Source organism: Helicoverpa zea, chromosome 2 (genome assembly GCF_022581195.2).
Source record: "Helicoverpa zea isolate HzStark_Cry1AcR chromosome 2, ilHelZeax1.1, whole genome shotgun sequence".
NCBI classification, from domain to species: domain Eukaryota; kingdom Metazoa; phylum Arthropoda; class Insecta; order Lepidoptera; family Noctuidae; genus Helicoverpa; species Helicoverpa zea.
Genome location: NC_061453.1, coordinates 11,962,389 through 11,984,264, shown reverse-complemented (window position 1 = coordinate 11,984,264; position 21,876 = coordinate 11,962,389). Strand labels below are relative to the sequence as shown.

Genomic DNA, 21,876 nt, shown 5'->3' with positions numbered 1-21,876 from the left:
TATCTCTCTTAAGACATAAAATTATAAGATCGATCACATGTCAACAACGATATTAATAAAAAACAATGTGTTATTTTCAAAAGTATTTTTATAATACACCGTGATTTTATTTCAAAAGAACGCAAACATAAGCAGGGAAAAGTTACGGAAAAAAACAATTGAATTCGTAGTACTAAGTCATGTACGTCTTTGGGAATCACTTACCTATTTGTGAAACCCCGCGGTTACGCGGACTGAACGCCTCGAAAACATATAAATTACATAAACCGGGACATCCCGGGATTAGAGACATTTGCACAGCACTAGCTCAGCGCTTAAAATATTCCATCTACACAACGGTTTGTCATGCACTTACTTTCTAGAATCTACATACCTACAACAGCTGTATTTCCTTTTCTATTTTATATACTAGAAAGCAGACGAGTCAGTTTGACATGTGCCTAAAGGACAATGGGCAGATTGGTATACCCCACCAATAGCAATGTCATATATATCATTGGATAGGCCTTTTTATGTAGAACAATATTTACTATGACAGCTTTGCTGAAATGTTTGTCCGTTCTGAGATATAGATCAAAAACTGTGCAAAAGTTAGAACTTCTCCTTTAAAAACTTGAGGTATCAATAGATTACTTAGTTCTAACTTTAGCACAGTTTTTGATCTATATCTCAGAACGGACAAACATTTCAGCAAAGCTGTCATAGTAAATCTTGTCCTACATAAAAAGGCCTATCCAATGATATATATGACATTCCTATTGGTCGGGTATACCAGGTCCCATATATTTGTGCCCATTGTCCTTTTAATTATTAATTTCAATTAACATTTCTTAATATTATGTCACAGTATTCTCTACATTAAATTTGACTTACATCAAATATACGCAAGTTTCACACAACTTCCTCTTCCCAAAATAATTTCATTCCCAAAAGTCACTACAAACTTTTTTAGCGTCCCGGGAACGCGTAACTTTCCCAACACTATTTTAGTTGAAGTGTGAATGGAGCTAACAAGAATAGCTGTCCGTCCCACGCTTCGCTTTGCATATGTATGAGCGATCAGAGCCAAGAACTAGGGCTACCTGAATACTGGTACTGGCTGATGAGACTAAAGTTTTGCAACAAAACTTTTTTTAATGACTGGCACTGTAGCCCTCTTATTATAAAACGCGGTATCAAATAAGTATCGGCTTTTGTACTACCTTTAATCCAGCTTTAAGTACGACCTTGAAAAAACGTTATTACAAAACGCAGTTTATCGCAAGTCCTATTACTATCTGTAGTACAAAAGATAAACCATCGAGCCCCCTAGTTTAACTGCAGTACTTAGTCGACAAACGTCAAATTCCGACATTATTTACTTTTGAGGTTATTTGTTTTGTGATGAAAAAAACGAAAGTGGATATAAATATGTGTGATTTGGAATACTTGGATGTGATAGAATACTATTGAGAGTGTCCGGAGACCAAACAGAGTGCGTCATCGAGAAAATCTCTTCAAATTACCTGACGACAATTTTCGATATAAATATCGATTTACGTTTTTCGAAATAATACGAACAAGATTCGGATCAAGATTGTGTGATTGTGTTTCCAACATGTATCAGTGCGTTTTACTGTATAAATAGACATCGGAATAAAAGATAGTTTTCTACTTTTATGTTGTTTCCTTTTTTTGGTAATTTAATGCACGCGATATACTGTGTACTTATAAGTTATTGTGCATTTAATTTTGAAGAGGTTCTAATGAGATGCACAACGTCTTATTTAATCATTTAAATCGGGATGAAAGTAATCCAAGTTATTCCTAACCTAAAAACAAAACATAACAAACTGACGTTCCGTTATACGCGCAAACTCGATAGTTGTTTAAAAGAGAATAATTGGATCGTGTATATCGTTAAAAGATACTAGAAATATAAAATTACCTTTAAATAATAAAACGTAATATTTTCAACCGCATAGGTATTTGTTTTATTATCATAGTTATTTATTTTTCATCAAAATGCACTTAATAAAGTAATGTAAAAAGGAACGGCGCATAGAATTCGGAACGATTGAACGAATGATTTAAATATTTGTTGCTTATAATCTGTGGATATTATTTAAACCACAGACAAATCGAAGTACCGAACAGTCTTCTCTTAGTCTACGTTTTGTAATAAGGATGTAAAGACTATCGTAAGTACCGTAACAAACCAAGACGTCTTCAGTCTGGTTTAAACCACTACTTGCGGCAGTTTTTATAATAAGAGGGTAGAGGTTGAGACGATTGATTAATAAAATTAAATTATAAATTAAAAAAAAACCCCCGATCCAAAAAAGTACGCAATTATTATGACAAAAGGTTAAAAACGCTAAACCCTATAAAAAGCAAAAAATAACTTTTAATACTACGTAAGTACCAACTAAAGCATGTCAGACTAAACTAAATTTTGTCGTGTCGGGGGAACTGAGCGTGTAACATTCCTATCACACCTAACAAACGAGCTGATGACCTCGAAGACCTGAACCACCAAACATAGCTAAGAACACTCCCGATTGACATTCCTTTCAAACAAAAAAAACCGCATTACAATCGGATCATCCGTTTGGGAGCTACGATGCCACATACACACACACACACACACACAGACACGTCAAACTTATAACACCCCGTCGTTTTTGCGTCGGGGGTAAAAAATGAATCTTTTTTTAGAACTCTTTCAAATATTTAGTGATTGTTTTTAAAAGCGTGCTTTAAAAAAAAATATTTGGGAAAAAATACTAAAAATTAGTGTATCGCCAACAGTATTTTTGGTAGGTACAGATTTTGATAATAATATTATGTTGTTTAATATTGTTTAAATATGTTACACATGGATAATGGATAAACATCGGTTTATCCACAATATCGCTGCAACATATTAAACAAATATGCATTGTTTAATATAAATATACCTTTTAATGGGTTTTTCCTGTAATTAATTGGGGTTTCCACGAAATAATTATTTTTAAGTAGGTTTCTTTGAAGAACTGACGTTTGTGCAAATCAATGAATCCCAAATAAGTAAATTAATAGGTTAATTTAAATGATCATAACAATAAAGCAGGAATCTGATTTAGAATTTAGATACTTTTTACCCATTTAGTAAGTTGGTTGTCTAATCTAAATAGTTTTTGTAAAGAATACCTCTATCTGAACTAGTGAACTGTATAAAAAGCATTTCTGAGAATTGAATGGGGAAGCATAGAACTTTTTAGGACAAGTCTTCAGCGTGCTTCAAATACCTACACAAAAATATCTTTCAGTTTTCAAACTATTCGTAATCTCCTTCAGTTACGTAACTGCAGGAACTTTTTACAATCTATCGTAGTGTAGTACTTTGTGGCCCGAAATTCAAAGTAAGTAATTTAATTTAAATGTTTATGTGTAGGTCACAATTGGTTGGAGACGATGGTGGAGCTGCCCTCAGGAGTGGGCGAGGAGGATGAGCACCACCACACCTGGACTACTGGCAATGTGAGTCACACTCATACACAACTTTATATAGTTACCTATTTGACACTACTGGCTTTTAGAATTCGTAACCTTTGCAATACTGCATACGCTTCTATGTACTGAACATCCTTTTCTGTTAAACACGCGGAATGGAATGGAAGCGACATACTCTCAAACAGTAGCATAGTTAACATGATATCAATTGAATAAAACTAGAAACGAGCGAAAATGTCGAAATTCCGTGAGAATTTGAAATTGTAAATAATGGCTTTCATTCCATTCCGTGAAGATGTAGGTAAATTGAACCTTAATTATAAGAGGAAAGCAAATCTTTCCTCTATGAAATGTGAAGTGTAGACTGTTCACGTAGATGTTGTAGAAAATTAATTAGAACATGACTTTATGCACGTAATGCTGTAAAGGTAGGCTTTAGAAGCGAGCTTCAGACTGCAGCTGCTGAGAGCACGTGCAGCGAAGTCCAGATATCGGTCGATAACTAAGGGTGACTGTTCGTGCTGCGGCGGATTTCATGCAGTCGGCAGCTGCCTTCCAAAACGCACCTTAACATATTCCCTTCAATCTGGGACATAGTAAAACGGTTTAGTGGCTGAAATAGGTTTTGTGGTAAACAGGTATTTCCTAGTAAGAGGTAAATTACAAAGAGCTCTACTATAATAGGTACTAAAATAATTTACCTTAGTAATTTTGCATGCTATTTAGTTGCTAATAGTGAAACAATTTTAACATACATTGTAACGACATAGATGTTATTAAATACCGGATCGACGTTACATAATATTATTACACATTGAAAATGTTGAAGTAATTCAAATTCCTTAGACTTATATTATATTCAATTACAGGTTATTCTATACAAATTCATTTACTCAGTCTGGGAGATTGAATACATAGAATGTTTTGAGTTTTTACGACATGCTTTTTAGTAGGTATATAGCTTGACAGTAGTAACATTATTATACGTAATGTATAACAGTATTATGGTGCTATATATTTTTTTCTTCGTCAACAATAATAAATATTTATGCGTTCAAATGATAAGTACGCGACAGTTTTTGTCACCCGGATTGCGTCGCGCGTAAAAATACCGAACGGAAAATCCATCGTTGTAACAGCACTAGGCTTGCGATTGCGACATTACACATTCAAATAACTAAGCATTCTATCTGTCGCTTTATATTGTACCTACACGACAATTTGCGATACAAACTCGAGTAGGAGACCGAGACCATCATAATGAAATTGTTCACTACAGTGTACAGTGTTTATTTTATGTTGGACACAAAGTTCACTCAGTACGAAAACACTCATAACTCAGGATTTACGGGCTACTGTTACAAAGTGGCCGGTCGGCCGTTAAATAGAGCTGCGACACGCTTTTAGCCTGATAGCCTGGCTATTGGCTATTTCGTTTGTTACATGACAGTGTTGCACTTAAGTGATAAGTAAGTGTGTGAGATATGACCTGTTTTCAAAACTGGAACTTTTTCTGTATTGTTAGACTCCCCTAAACTTATTTTTATGGGTAATCATCAAATTAATCTCGTTGTGGCGTAAAACTATATGCGCTGCACAAACGCATTTTCGGAGCGATAATTTCCATTCAACGTAACTGAAGACTATCAAAGCAGATTCATCATTTTCATTTCCAATTTGTTTACCAATAGTTTTAAAATATAGTCCAAGGCCAGGGTAACAGCTTACTTAGTGAGTTTACTTGCGTCAGTATACTCGTATATACTTGTCACTTTATTTGTACATATTCTGAAACGCGTAGGGCTGGCAGCGTAGCGTTTTTCATTTGTTTTTAGAGTTCTTTCCGCCGAGGAAGAAAAGGTAGTGGAGATGCCATAAGTAAGGTGGGTCAGGCGCCTTCTCGTAGGTCGAACAACGTATGGTAGGCGATATCAGTTACCAGTACAAACAAGATCAGTGAACTAACCTATCTGACAAAGATTGGTCTTGATTGATTGTTGATTTTATTTTTAAAATAATGCTCGGGTTCCATAAAAAGCGTGAAATAATCGATTTTGTGTTATGACATCTCCGCTAGTCATTTTGGTTCTCCATGGTTCCTTCAAATTCATCGTTTCACGTCGGGCTGCGGTGCTGCGGTGTGGTAACAATGCGTTTGTCGTCCGGCGCACGGACGTTCACTTGTTTTCATGCAAAACGTACGGAGCGACTTGCCTAGCGGTTGCGGTACCGACGCCGCACGGTTGTCGCATCGACACAAAACGTACAGTTTGAAAGAAACCCTTATTTTTTGAATCCATTGTTCATTCTAGGGTTATAGAATTAAGCCTAATTTTCAATTCAATTAACTAGATAAATATGATTATTGTAAGTATGCACACAATCATAAACCACAAATAAAATCAAGGTTCTAATATTTTGACCACGACTATTTAATCTGCAAACACAAAGATTGAGAAAACTAATAAAACCAAAATTTAGATGCTCGTAAATAGCTGATAAATATTGGCTTTATACATATTTTATGTTTACCAAAACAAAACAAAAACTTTATGCGTTTAGTCTCAAACAAACTGTTAGGTACAAAAACTTCTAATAAAAGTACACTATCTCGCCTTTAGTGGGAGTAAATATTTGTGACAAACTATCTGCAAACTTGTGCTTTTAAAAGTATTTAAACAAAACTTTGTGTACAATCGCCATGAGACAAATGAGCGTCGAGACCCGTCGGCGCCATTACTCACTTATTTTTGTCTCTGGTCACACCGACGAATGTTTTAAATGGTACATTAATCCGTTCAAGTTATTTTCCTGACCTAAAATGGGAACTATTTCAGCTCAATAGTTTTTATTACGAATATTTAATTTTATTGCTCGTTCTATTTATTTTTTTCTTCTTCCTCTGTTACCAGCTATTTTCCCGCTGTTTCACTCGTATCTGAACAAAATACAGCCTATGTTAAGCACTTGGGAAGAGTGCAGCTTTTTAACAGTGAAATAATTTTTCGTGGTTAAGTAGTTGGGAGCCTTTACAAACCGGTACAAACGAACAATTAAATGTTTCCTCTTTTTTATATTAGTATAGACGTATATGTAGATAGGAGGTATAAAAGTCGTGGTGGCCTAGTGGGTAAAGGACCAACCTCTCAAGTATGAGGGCGCGGGTTCGATCCCAGGTCAGGCAAGTACCAATGCAACTTTTCTAAGTTTGTATGTACTTTCTAAGTATATCTTAGACACCAATGACTGTGTTTCGGATGGCACGTTAAACTGTAGGTCCCGGCTGTCATTGAACATCGTTGGCAGTCGTTACGGGTAGTCAGAAGCCAGTAAGTCTGACACCAGTCTAACCAAGGGGTATCGGGTTGCCCGGGTAACTGGGTTGAGGAGGTCAGATAGGCAGTCGCTTCTTGTAAAGCACTGGTACTCAGCTGAATCCGGTTAGACTGGAAGCCGACCCCAACATAGTTTGGGAAAAAGGCTCGGAGGATGATGTATATGTAGATAGGAGACGTAGTATAGATTGAGCTTCTTTCATAATAATGTATTTAATGCATAATTTAAACTTAGAGAAGTGCCTTGATTTAAACTCTACTTAGGAACGCTAAAGTCTTAGCTCAAGAACTCGTAAACTTGTTACGCAAAGTCCAGTCCTGAGCTCTGTAGTATCGTAGTATTTTATTCATCAATCAGAACCTTCAAGACGGATTTAATACCATTTTAGAATCTTTGATACTAATTTGTAAACTGAGCCGAACTGACAACTGGTCTTACCAAGGAGTATTCGGTTGCCCGAGTAACAGGGTCGAGGAGGTCAGATAGACAGTCATTCCATGAAAAACACTGGTACCTGCTCAGCTTCATCCGGTTAGTATGGAAGCCGACCTCAACATAGTTGTGAAAAGGCTCGAGAGATGATCATACCAGCCAAATATCTGATCGTTGTGATTTCCGCACTTCCATCCATCTCCATACTCATGACGATTTCGAAAAAGAAACACAGCAGACTAAAGTTTCTAAGCACTGATGATCGAAGCTAGTTTATCGATAAGTTGGCAGCCCTATTGTGCAGTCTGGCCTGGTTTGTTAAAGCAAAGGGTCAACAGACCGAGGGGCGTTCTATTTGCCGTTCGATTTAATAAGGGATCGTCTATTCTGATGATCGACATTTTTATAGTCTTTGTATGTAAACTAGGGTCTAGAAAGTTCTACAGTTTCTAGTGTCTAGTGTGTTCGACGCTTTTAATATCGGTAATCGTACTGCTACATGGGGAAATTTTAAAGCGTGTTTCTTTTAAGTTTGTGTCGCCACAAGATACGGACCAAAAATAATTTATAAAGAGACGATAAGCCCTCTTCAAACTTCATGAGTGGGATTAAAACGCGACTCCATTGTGATAACACAACACTTTGAGCTTGCTTTGAAATTATATAAAAATATACGTCGTTTTAATACTAAAAGACAAGCTAATACTAAGCTTACTGAGAGCAGCTGTAGTTTTCGAAAACTTTAGCAGTTCAAGCATTAATTGCAACGTCATTTTTCATGCACGGCTTGCGACTGACAAGTTACTGGATAATATAAATCAAACAAAAGCGTCTTAATGCCAGCAGCTATTAAAATATGATTTGTTAAAAATTATGAATTGTAAAATATGGTGTCTAAGTTAACTGTTTTAACCTCGACCCACTCAAAAAGGAGGGGTCATACTTACAAAAGTATGACCACTATGTGTCTTCTTTGTCTATTGCACCGTTAACAAATGAACTGATTTGTATGGGGTTTCAGGTTGGTTGTAATAAGAAAGCCATTGACAAGAATATTGCATTTCACAACAAGACAAGTTAACCCAACCAATGTAACTAAAACAAAGTCAAATATGTAAGCACGAATTTTCCCCATATTTGCTTGAAATCTATAAATCCTAGCAACAGTCGTGGTCGGTCAAAATGAACAACGAAGTTTAATCGCATTAACAGCATCGCCGAAGATTAGGACCATTATTGAAAGGATTCGCGCCAAACAAATCTCTATTCTTTCGCTAAGAGGATTACTGACGTAATCAGACCACGTCAGAACTTCTGACTTATCCAAGCTTCAATTATAATTGGACTGTTTCGCCAACACAACTGAGAATTAAGTCTTCTGATTTAGATTGGCAAGGCCGATGATAGGTTGTGAAGTAGGTCAAGTGTTGAGTCTGTTGCGAATTAGCTCGATTAAGATCGGAGGTGTGTATGTTAGTCCTCACTTCCTCAGATATCGCTTTCTTGACGAATACTCTTACTAATATTATAAACGCGAAAAGTGTGTATGAAGTTTGTCTTTCACGTTAAAACTGCTGAATGGATTTTGATGAAACTTGGCAGTAATACCGATTATATATCAGAATAACGCATAGGTTACTCATAAACCGGTTTCGGGAGAAAAGTGCCCTGAGGTAGCGGGTGAAACCGCAGCTGAAAGCTAGTTAACAATAATATAGCTACAAATATTCAGGCACATGTACGAAAACACTCGAAGATTTTGACCTTTTTAAGGACCTTGTTTATAATGTGAATATTCCAAGTAAATCTAAGGGTTCTCGAGAAACCTTCGTAAGTGGTTCGTTGTAACTAGAGCCGCCATGTTTGAATTCAGACGATGTAAGACGATATAACTGGTCCTTAGAGGCGTTGGCACCAATCATTCGATGTCTATCATCCAATAAATAGTCCTCAATTTATTATTATTCAGACAGACGAAGTATTGTCTGAGAGCATATCTCAATATCGACACTTGGTAACAGATTTTTATCATTTGTTTATATGTCTGGCTTTTGTTTGATAGAATATTTTTGTCGTCGTTTTCTAATGCTGTGGGTGCAGCGCGAGGGAGTGTCGGAGTTTTACAGACTAAAATCCATCATGTTCCTTCTTCAGCCCTCTATGTACTAATGCCGCAGTAACTCTTCCGAACGATCCCGCAGCCTATCCTTTTTTAACCTTGAACTAAAAAAGCCAAATTATCACAAAAAATAACGATGTTATAATACTTAAGTATTCTTTGCCATGCGACAGATACGAATAGTTCGTATATTTAAAATAATGGCTTGTATGTTTGGCTTCTTTGCAAGTTTCCCCTATTTTTCCATACGTACTTATCTTCGCAGAACTAATAACACATAGCTTTTGTTCCGACTACGTTATGTTTGCACGAAAGGCAATGTTTATGGGGATCTGACCTTGATAGTTTAGTTTTTTATTTGATATTGATTTTACAGTAAAGTGTGCTAAAGATGCTTTGTAGATTGCGATTGTTTATAAAAATGTTAGTTCTAATTATGAGAAACGAATAACTATAACAATAACATCTTTCATTACAAGGAGACATATTATATGAAATACTAGCTGGTGCCCGCGACTTCGTCTGCGCAGGCTTAGTATTTCGAACAATATGTTTACAAATTGTAGCCTATGTGTTATTCTGATGTATAAGCTATATTATTGTAAAGTTTCATTAAAATCCATTCAGTAGTTTTTGCGTGAAAGAGTAACAAACATCCATACATCCATACATACAAACTTTCGCGTTTATAATATTAGTAGGACTAGCTATTTCTCACAGTTTCACCCGCGTCCCGGGGGTAAGTTCTTCTTGTACCCGAATAAAATACAGCCTATGTTACTTAAGGATAATTTAGCTTCCCCACAGTGAAAGAATTTCAACGCAAAAATACAAGATTATCTTCAATCTGAAACTTGAATACTACGTTTTTGTAAGAAAATACTAGAGCAAAAAGTGATTTGCAAACATTATATTTGAGCCGATTTTATTTACCGATATAAATCTTTGTCGATACAAATTGATATACCGTCTAAGATTATTATAGGGCTATAAGCTTCTTAAAGAAATTGCTTCAGACATCAAATCGTTTTATATTTGCATAGGGTACAAACCAAAGTCAACATCGCTCGCAAATAAGACGTAGAAAAGAAAAATGTATTCGAATTTTTACAAATAGTCTGTGATTTTTTGTGTTAAATTAGACGCTGTATAAGAGTTTTATATTTTTAGATTAATTAAGTCATTATGTAGATAAAACTTAAAAGCAACTTTTAAAACTGATCATTTAAAAAAATTAAGTTTGCATCACTTATCGCTTCGTTGCTCAAGAGCCATTTGAATTTTTCAAAAAAATATATAGCCTGAAATTAAATTAGTTTATTAGTTTTTTAGTAAAATATTATTTTGGACTTAAACAAATGAAAATGCCTTTTAAAAATGCATCTACAAAACGTTTAGCCATTTTGCGTAACTCGCACCATCAGCACGTATAAAACTCTTTATGAATCATTAAATAGTCGTTAGGCCAAACTGCAGTAACAAACAAACAGAAATAGAAACATTGTTGCAAAACATTTGTCATGTCAATACTGTGAAAACTTTCCCATCACATACTGGAATAGTACTTAACCTTGTAAAAGTGTTATACGCCATCGACAGCAATTCTTTTAAACATCGTTAATAAAAAAAATATGGATTAGAATGTTTTGTTAATGAAGGAATGATTTATTTTATCGCCACGGCTGGAAGGACAACAAAACATGACTAAATATTATCTCACTAATATTATAAAAGTGAAAGTTTTCAAGTGTGTGTTTGTTACTTTTTCTATGCATAACATGCAGGCTACCGTATGGATGCGTGTATTCAGAAACCACTGACACCGCTGGCGGAACCCAGTATAAAAACAAATAACATTTTACAAAAACTTTTCATTTACTCATTTACCGTTCTCCGAGGAGCAATAAACTCAGGTACATTTCCTCCCTTCATTTGAACCGCAAGGATCCTTAATTTCCGACAAACTATATGACGTCACCCGGGAAGACCGGCCTCAACCAAATTGTTCAGTTAACTGAATTTATGTACCAAGTACATGAACCCTTAAATAGGGCAACACAAATTGTGGCTTTAGGTCACGACAAACACGAATGAAAAAGGAAAATACCCGTCTAAAAATCCTTCGTAGGCTTTTGATCCTTTGATCATGATCGAAATGAATTTATCTAGGTAATAGTATTATTCTGGAACTAGCTTCTGCTTGCAATTTCACTCGCGTCCCTTGGGAACTACCTGAGGCACCCTAAAAAGTAGCCTACAGCCTTCCTCGATACCCAAAATGGCTATCTAACTCTGAAGGAATTTTGGAGACTAGCGTGTTCAAGCAAAACAAATAAACAAACTCTCCAGCTTCATAATATAAGTACAGATAATCAAATAACGTCCACATTTTTGTTAAGCAGTTTAGAAAACTCGAGTCATCGCGATAACCAAACGCTTTTGGCAGATGTTCAAAAAGTCCTCGATTCTCTTCTGCATAACGTCGTAAACAACTTGCAAATCGGAGGGAAAAGTGGGAGAAAACCAGCTTTTCCTGTTGGCAGAGTTAACTTAAAAGTTATGTATGACAACTGGGTCAGCCTGATAGTGACTTCGGTGGCGTGATGCGAACGTGGAAAACTCCAACTGAATCATTTTTTTTGTGACCACGTTGTGTTCGTCGTGTGATCATGTTTGTGGCTATGAATTGTGACCTTGATCTTACAGTTCAGTATTTTAATTTGCCAGTTATACACTTTATTTCATACTAGCTATTTCCCCGCGGTTTTGCTCACGTCCTGTGGGAACTTCTTCCCGTACCCGGACAAAACATTGCCTATGTTACACCGCTGATAGTGTAGCTTTCCGACAGTGAAAGATTTTTCCAAATCGGTTCAGTAGTTTCGGAGCCTTTAGGGTACAAACAAACAAACAAAAATATGTTTCCCTTTTATTATATCTACCAAGTTTTTTATACTAGTATAGGCATATAGATACATTTATGCAGACTTATTTCTTTAATTGATGAAATTATCGTATGAATGATCGTAGGTAAATACCACCCGAAATTAATTGCACAAAACGAAGATGAAGCTAAGAGTATACAAATTATAAATTCTTTACATTTCTTTATCTAAGGATTGCAGACGCCATTAATAACGCTTATGAATTGACATTAAGATTTGTTTCAGAAGTTTAGGACCTCAACGATTGCAAATTCGGCAATTTGTTACAATTACTTACCTCAGATGACAGTAGAATTAATTTGAGCGTTTAAGGCTTTATTAAGATTAATTTAGAGAGTAACAGAGACCTTGAAAACTCATAGACCTGTAGTAAAGCGCCAAAAAAAGTATTGGCAAATGAAATTACGACCTCGTTGGCGCAATGGTCACCATGTCACCGAGCAACTGTTGGTCGCGGGTTCGATTCCCAACACCAGCTAATAAATAGCTTACCAGGGGACTGACCGAACGTGTTAAAAAGGTGTCATATTTATTGTAAAGGTCAAAGACCTCTTAATAAAAGGTCAAATGTAAAAAAATGTATTGGCAAATGCAATTACTTCTGAATGAGTGCGGTTGCACATAGTTGTTTGTGTGCGAGCGTCAGTCGACCGAGTGCATCGCAATTGGCTTGGCCGCTTACTCGACTGGAAACTAAGAGTATACTAACTTTGTTGAACCTGTGTTATTTTTCACGTTAGTCGCAATATGTTATTCTTTTTAAACGACTATTTGTAGTCTAGCTGTTTTCTCTCGATTCACTCGCGTCCCGGGAAACTTTTTCCCGGACACATAGCTTAAATTACTATACCTACTCGGAAAAAATCTTAATAAAACAGCTTCCCATTAGTCAAAGATTTTCTCAGATCTGTTCAGTCATTTCGGAGCCGTTAGGGTGCAAAGAAAATGTTTCCATTTTATTTTATTAGTGTAGACTGTAGATAGATCAAGAATTGACAAAGAGCTTCAAAGATTAAAAATTGTAATATACCATTTTTATCTGCTATTCAGTGTAGAGGGCTCTCCAAGACGTCTAAGAAGTCTGTGAAAAAGTAAACTAAATAAGAGATTACGGAATTAGATTTTTAAGCACGAGTGTGCGAGTTCTATACAAAGATAATGTGCCTTCTGAGTCACATTCATAAAGTTTATCTTTTACGTCTCTACATGCAAAAGAAGTTGCAGTCCGTAATAATTTTAGTTTAGGTATAGTTCTCAAAGTAAACTGCCACTTACTTTCAACCCAGTCATCATCATCAGCCTATCGCAGTCCACTGCTGGACATAGGCCTCTCCAAGTGCACGCCACTGAGATCGATTTTCGGCTTCTCGCATCCAGCTCCTGCCAGCCGTCTTGCGCAAGTCATCACTCCACCGTGCCTGAGGACGTCCTACACTACGTTTGCCGAGGCGTGGTCTCCACTCTAGAACTCGTTTACCCCAACGGTTATCGGTTCTTCGGCTAATCTGGCCAGCCCACTGCCACTTCAGCTTGCTGATTCGGTGGGCTATGTCGATGACCTTGGTTGTCTGACGGATTACCTCATTTCTGATGCGATCCCTCAGAGAAATGCCGAGCATAGCCCTTTCCATAGCCCGCTGAGCGACTTTAAACTTGTGAACCAGCCGTACCGACAGTGTCCACGTTTCGGCTCCGTAAGTCATGACAGGTAGGACGCACTGATTGAAGACTTTGATTCAATCCAGTATCATTATATTATCAAGAGTAATGTCCCATACCATTATAATTTAAATTTGTTTTCAGAATCAACTTCAAAATACCTCTTTCAAAATCGAAAAGCTGTAAATGTAACAGTGAGTTTCTAGTTTCAAACAACTTAAGACGATATATCCAGCAAACATGCCATAAGTTGCCATTTGTCTATCCCATAAACACTTTCTCAATATTACGTAAGTAGCAAAAAGAAGGTTATGATTTTACACCTTCGGCTTTGATCCTTACAACAGTAGGTACGGCCACCTACCCTTTTTGGTTCATCCACATTGAAAGACGAAAAAAATATTAGGTACTTTATGAATATTGTAGCTAGTAAACATTTTTAATACTTTTAATGATGTGCTATTCAGCTGAAAGAGATAACCAGTATTTCGCATATTCATACAAAAACCGTTTGATCAAAATCAAAAAATATTTTCGGGCCATTTTTGTTTCTATAAAATGTTGTATTTGACTTAGATATTGGATGAAAAAAATCTGTAGTAATATATATATAATAAAGAGGAAACATTTTTTTGTTCGTTTGTTTGTAAAGGCTCCGAAACTGCTGAACCGATTGAAAAATTGTTTCACTGTTAGAAAGCTACACTCTTCCCGAGTAACATAGGCTATATTTTATCCCGGTATGGACACTACTTTCCACATGGCGCGGGTGAAACCTCAGGAAAATGGCTGGTTTAAAATATGTTAGTACCTAAAATATGTTAGTACCTGAATATAAGTCCCTACCTCAAGTGAAACGTAACACTTTGAACTCGAATGAACTTGTAAAGGGATTTCCTGGCTGACGATTGAATTCCTCTTGCAGGACGCAGCCAATAAACTTCCCCATGTTTTTCATTTGAAGGCTTATTCATAACCTTAGGTACCTACCTATATGTAATGTGGCTACCTCAATACATCGGTACTTGTACATAGGTACCTATTGAATAACATGGTGTAACTTTACAGTGCTAAGTGAAAACATATTGTATTAAATAACAAATTGTTACTACAATAATTAAATTGTAATAAACAGCTGTGTTGTAGGGAAGTAGGTCATCACTTATTTTTTTCCTATAATACATACTAGGAAGTGGTGAAAGGAGCGTTTTTGGGGATGCTTGACTTTGAAAATATTAACGTGAAAAAGTGCTAATCTAATTAGCCTTCTTTGAATACTTAAATGATTTTGATTTTGGCAGTTTTTTATAAAATAAATATTTGTTTTGTGAATAGGACAAAAATTAAAAACCCTAGCCCTCTTATTATAAAACGCGGTATCAAATAAGTATCGGCTTTTGTACTACCTTTAATCCAGCTTTAAGTACGACCTTGAAAAAACGTTATTACAAAACGCAGTTTATCGCAAGTCCTATTACTATCTGTAGTACAAAAGATAAACCATCGAGCCCCCTAGTTTAACTGCAGTACTTAGTCGACAAACGTCAAATTCCGACATTATTTACTTTTGAGGTTATTTGTTTTGTGATGAAAAAAACGAAAGTGGATATAAATATGTGTGATTTGGAATACTTGGATGTGATAGAATACTATTGAGAGTGTCCGGAGACCAAACAGAGTGCGTCATCGAGAAAATCTCTTCAAATTACCTGACGACAATTTTCGATATAAATATCGATTTACGTTTTTCGAAATAATACGAACAAGATTCGGATCAAGATTGTGTGATTGTGTTTCCAACATGTATCAGTGCGTTTTACTGTATAAATAGACATCGGAATAAAAGATAGTTTTCTACTTTTATGTTGTTTCCTTTTTTTGGTAATTTAATGCACGCGATATACTGTGTACTTATAAGTTATTGTGCATTTAATTTTGAAGAGGTTCTAATGAGATGCACAACGTCTTATTTAATCATTTAAATCGGGATGAAAGTAATCCAAGTTATTCCTAACCTAAAAACAAAACATAACAAACTGACGTTCCGTTATACGCGCAAACTCGATAGTTAGTCGCGCAAAGTCGAGAATAATTGGATCGTGTATATCGTTAAAAGATACTAGAAATATAAAATTACCTTTAAATAATAAAACGTAATATTTTCAACCGCATAGGTATTTGTTTTATTATCATAGTTATTTATTTTTCATCAAAATGCACTTAATAAAGTAATGTAAAAAGGAACGGCGCATAGAATTCGGAACGATTGAACGAATGATTTAAATATTTGTTGCTTATAATCTGTGGATATTATTTGAACCACAGACAAATCGAAGTACCGAACAGTCTTCTCTTAGTCTACGTTTTGTAATAAGGATGTAAAGACTATCGTAAGTACCGTAACAAACCAAGACGTCTTCAGTCTGGTTTAAACCACTACTTGCGGCAGTTTTTATAATAAGAGGGTACAGGTTTACATCAAAAGCTTAAAAAAGGACCAAAGCACGATTAACCCCTTTCAACATTCTTTTACTCAAAAAGCATGAAAATATCATGCAAATTCTAAATCTCTGTGAGCCGATAAAAATACACAAAATAAATGAAGCATCCACCGCAACTTTACAACGTGACCATAACTTTATTATTTCATCCGCAATTCAATCAAGTTTTCTTGAAAGACCAAAAAAGTACTAGGTAACCTTATTTACATCCCTTTTAAGGTGTACAGAAGACTTTCGATGTCGAATTGAAGCTAACATTTTTATAGACTTCGGTAAAAACGGTTATAGATTTAATGGTTCTCGGTACCTAATAGTATATTGAAAGTAATGTTTGCATAAGTACCTACTACCCTATGTCGTGGTGACTGGCAGACACGAAAGGAAATCAATCTATAGTAACCTCATAATGTATGCTTCATGTCATAATATTGTTGGTAAATATTTTCTCTAGTTGAAGTATAAGGTTTTGTATGTTGATTTTTCAAGTATAATTGAATAAATACATTTTAATATTCTTATTGACGTGAAGTGGTCACTACAAAGAGTTACATAAGTACCAATTTTTACATATTCTGTCAATGCCTTAACCGTGTGAGCGGTTTTACTATATATAGTATAGTAAATTACTTAACTTTACATATAAATATTGGATAAAACGGTAATAAGTCTAAAAATCGTAAAAAAAACACAGGCCTACTTCTTGTTTACCAAAAAGACAACTCGCTATTTCCGTAGCCCTTTGTTTACTAAAAACAAAAACACATCGTGAATCCTCGTGCCACGTGCGTACTCCATCATCCGCCGGATCACTACGTCACCAGGGGCCCGATTCTCCTAAGTTAATAATGTCAAAATTGAATAGAAATCGAATCGCAATATGATCGCAATAGCAGTTTTAACCATATCGGGCATTCTGCTACTAATTTAAGACCGTATTCCAACGACATTCGATTGGTGTGCGATTGGTCTGCTATTTTGGTGATTTTGGTCTATACGGTAGTTTGTTATACAATCATATTGCAATAGTAAATCATTTGCAGAAAAAATGATTCATTATTGAATGACAGAAAAGGATAAAAACGTCGATCGCAGTCGAATTTGAATCGTATGTCGCTTAAGTAAAATTAGGAGAATCGGGCCCCAGATCACACGCCTATTAATCTGATAGCATCTCGGAATTAAACCATCTGGGACGGATCGACTCGCTCCGATTAACATGCCGCACGTTTGTGCTAAGCAAATAGGATAATTTGTTTTGGATGTAAACAAATAATCGTAAATAATTATACCTATAGATTAGAAAATTGGAATGACGTGGTGAAACAGGTGTGATGATGACGTATGCAGTCTAATACAACCTTACCGCTCTATAAGTGTTTAAGTGAGTGTCGTGTCATATCAAAGCACTACTCGGTAATTTGAAAAGTATTTTGTACTTAGGTAAATATGCATTAAAGCTGTTTCGCAATCACTAGAAGCAAACTTCAGACCGGCAAAGTTATTTGACATGAGTTATACGTTTCTGTACCTATACTGAGTCTGTAATTCAAGTTTCGACGTTGCGAATAAATTGTAATTACTCGGAAAAAAAATGCAATGTTACCATGAATCAAAACATGTTTTCCCTTCATTGCACTAGCTACCAGAATTTCATCGTTAACTAAAATAAAAAGAAACCCTAATAGCCTTATCGGCTGAGTAGGCTAATAAAAGGCTTTGTCGGGACTTGGGCCGAGTTATTCACTTAGGTCCCCCCCCCCTCGCTCGAGGGCGACCGATAGCTTTCAACCTTGAACCGATGTATTAGACAGACTCGGTCAAGTTTACGAACCTATTTAGTTTGTTTCTGATACATTGTGACACCCTTGAGATACTTGTACTTGCGGTTTGAAACTTATTTTATAGAAATAGACTGAATATGACGTCTTCGTAGGTACTAGAAGGCTAGAAGATCTTTTAGATTAAGTGACCAAGTTTAGGACTTAACATGTTAGACCTATTTTACACAATTCCATATTTTAAATTTAATTTAATTTCCATAATTTAAATAACATCAAACAGAACAAAAACAAATAAAGCATGTACTTAATTCAATTTCAATTTTATATTACAGTGACAAAAATAATCTACGCTTTCTCTGAAAGTCCTATAATCTTCACAGAGACGCTTGAATTGAATGAACTCGCAATTACTTCGAAACAAAATATTTGCCGAAAACTAGTTACGCAGCTTTGCGTGTGAGACGAAGAAATATTGGGCAGAAAAGTTGTGTACCACTTTACATATTTGATTGTCAATTTTCTGCCTGTAATTAGGAATCGTCACGACTCGGTCCTTAGGGAGGAAGGCCAATTACGTCACAGAATTTGAATTCGTTTGATTAATGTTTACGAACCTTTGAAAAATCATTGAACCTGTTTACTGTATAAGCATGTTTGTGTATTTTATATTAAAGAAATTCAGGTAAAGGAAGCGTAGCCTTTGGCGTTGACTGCTCAGCAAATATGAAACCAATCTTGGAGGATTGGAAATGCGTATTCAGGTCACGTTACGTAGGTCAGCTTGCTGCTGACTTAAGCTTGGATAAGACTTGGGCTAAGAAAGAAAAGAAATATTGTTTAAAAATGTTTGCTTTTGGACAATGAACAAATAATCTCAAGGGATTAAACATTATCTCTGCGTTGGTGGATTTGATGATTTGAAGCCAATTTTCTAGTTCCCCTCTACTGAAAATGACGCCCCACTTATTTTAATATGCAGGACCCATAATTTTCAAACAAGCCATCACATCATGCCATACGACACATTAAACTGCGGTAACGACCAGGAAGTAAGTCGGCATCTCCATATTACATGCCACGTCACCATCTAACCGAACGTCATACCGCGAAAAAATATGACTCATAAAAATTCCCTAGCACATTTCATTTGGGACCGAAAGACCATAAGGCTATCCGCCCACGTCAGATTTTTGTAGGACAGTTAATCGAACCGATTTTTTGTCGGACGTTCGTAAAATAATCTTTTGACCGATTTTTTATGTGTGCGTTGCACTATTGCTATCAGTGTGTTCCATTTTGCTCCTACAAAATATAGGTCTCCGATTGTCGTACGTGGATGGACAGCCTAAAAATCGGAGTACGCAGTCCCGTAGATAACTGCGTATCGAGATAAGCCGGCAACACTAATGCGTTTACATATCGAAGCCATTAGCGCCACGCTTTGACAACGTTGCGACATTGTAGTGACATGTGGACAGCAACGGACATATTGTAGCGTAATCTAAAATGATTTTTTATTTACGCAACGGGTTTTTTGGGGACGGAGATTAGAGTGCGATGAATACGGTAGTTGGTAACTGTCAAAATTGTTACTTTCTATATGCAATTTGTATGAAAATGCGAATAATGAAAAGTAAAAAAAAGCGTCTATCGATAAATTAAGGAGACATTGTTTAAATATGCTTTACTTAATGAATAATGATTTTTACCTACTTAGCCACTCAATTGTAGTTATTTAAGTGACATAAAAGAGTACCGTTAGAATAACACTGCACAGCATAACGCGAAGCAATTTAAAAAGATGAAGCAAGATCTTAGTTGAGTAACAGCTGCTACCCAATTGAACCATCGGGATTTGCTAATTCTACATTCTTTGAATCAAAGGACCAGATTCTGTATTAAATTCGGTCCCTTCGGTCTGTCAATTTCATTCAATTCAGATTTTCTTCTTACAGTAACATTTTGAATTCTTAACATGCTCCTGTCATGTATTACATTATTTGAACAACTTTACCTAACCTTAAGGATGGCGTCACGACCTGGTCACCTTTGAGAATGGTGGGCTCGATTCAAGTATCGGAAAGTTAGAAACAAGATGGGGAGATCATTGTTTAACAGTGGGATATTAAAATATAGTAATAACTAGCCGTGTTCCCGCGGTTTCACCCGCGTCCGTGGGAGCTACTGCCCGCACCGAGATAAAATAAGCCTATGTTACTCGCAGATAATATAGCTTTCTAATGGTGAAAGAATATTTAAAATCGGTCCAGTAGTTTTTGAGTTTACCCATTACAACCAAACAAAGTTTTCCTCTTTATAATATTAGTATAGAAGTATAGATAACTGTACTTACCTGTTTCCTTTTGCTTCAGTGTCTAAGCTGCGGGGAGCACGTACGGCCATGCGAAGTGGCTCACACACCAGCCCCGGAGGGGGAGAGAGTGCCCGGTGACGGCGCCAGCAGCTCAGCACATGAAGACCAGGTATACTCAGCACTTTTTACAACAACAGGCAACTGCGTTCTAAGAACTATATGATTATAAGATCCTTTGGTACCTACTTAGTTGGCAATAAAGATTTTGAATTTGAATTTCTAGTCATCTGTACCTATTTATAAAAGATAGTCGTATTAGTTACACACCTTGTTGCAATTTAACTACGGCTGAACCAATTTAGCCGATCCTTACTTAGACCTGGGTGCGGAATACCCCAAGGTACGGGGTCTAGTTCCTCCAGAACGTGGGTAAAACCGCAAGGAACAACAAATAAGTATTAAGTATAGGCAGGGTCTAAAGTTATTATTTCAATAATAGACTTATACCGATTCTTATGAAACGTCAACTAGGAACTCTGTTCCAAGGAGAGATATTCTCCTATTAATAAACTCTAAGAACCGCTCTGGCTTCACATAGGCTTCGTAAAGGACAGTACTTGCATTCAAACATCGTTAAGTTTTGCACAGACTTGCACCAAGTTTTTTTTTTCTTTTTACTACAAGTATACTCTTATACATATATTTTGCATTATTTATTACAGTCATATCTTGGTTAATTATTTACTAATCATAGGAAGTACATACATTTAATGAATAATACGTGTAATGTAACAAACGACCAGTCACATATGCGGTTAGTGCTACGTCATAGGCGCTACCACGCGGTGACCGCAAGCGCGTTATTCCATTAAGTATTCAATTAATTACCTGCCCAACCATACAATAGTACAATGCCCTTGAAAATAATGTAAAATAATTTAATTTAAAATGAATGTTTTATTTTTCAATAACGACGTTCACTTCTCTCAAAACGACGAGATTATGTCTGTACCTACGGTATAATTTGGGATAATTTACTAATTAATTCTACGATTTTTTACAGCGTCGTATAAGCGAAGATGTGGTTTCATCACGAAGTATTAATCCATTTCAAGAAGATCCAGGTCAGTTACCAAAACATATAATTATATTCAATCAAACTAAAACTCCGCTAAGAAAATCTGCAAAAGAGATTAGACAGCCATGGCAAGCAGAACAATATACTGCACTACACCCAAGTACTTAAAACAATTCTAACTAATTCTATTGGCTCCAAGTTCATGGTAATTGCGTTAACAAACTTTGGTGGAACTCC

At 36.1% G+C, this 21,876-nt stretch overlaps 1 protein-coding gene across 2 annotated transcripts in view; it reads left to right on the top strand.

The window, feature by feature from the left end:
* The window catches only part of LOC124636209 (adenylyl cyclase 78C-like), a 53,118-nt gene that overhangs the window by 7,094 nt on the left and 24,148 nt on the right, over positions 1 to 21,876 (top strand). For both annotated transcript variants that reach the window (XR_006985107.1, XM_047172158.1), the window contains exons 2-4: positions 3,416 to 3,501; positions 20,620 to 20,730; positions 21,625 to 21,685. Coding sequence is in view for 1 of the 2 variants with exons in the window: in XM_047172158.1 (XP_047028114.1) it covers positions 3,416 to 3,501; positions 20,620 to 20,730; positions 21,625 to 21,685 (258 nt within the window). In the remaining variant the exon portion in view is untranslated. The remainder of the gene's footprint in view (positions 1 to 3,415; positions 3,502 to 20,619; positions 20,731 to 21,624; positions 21,686 to 21,876) is intronic.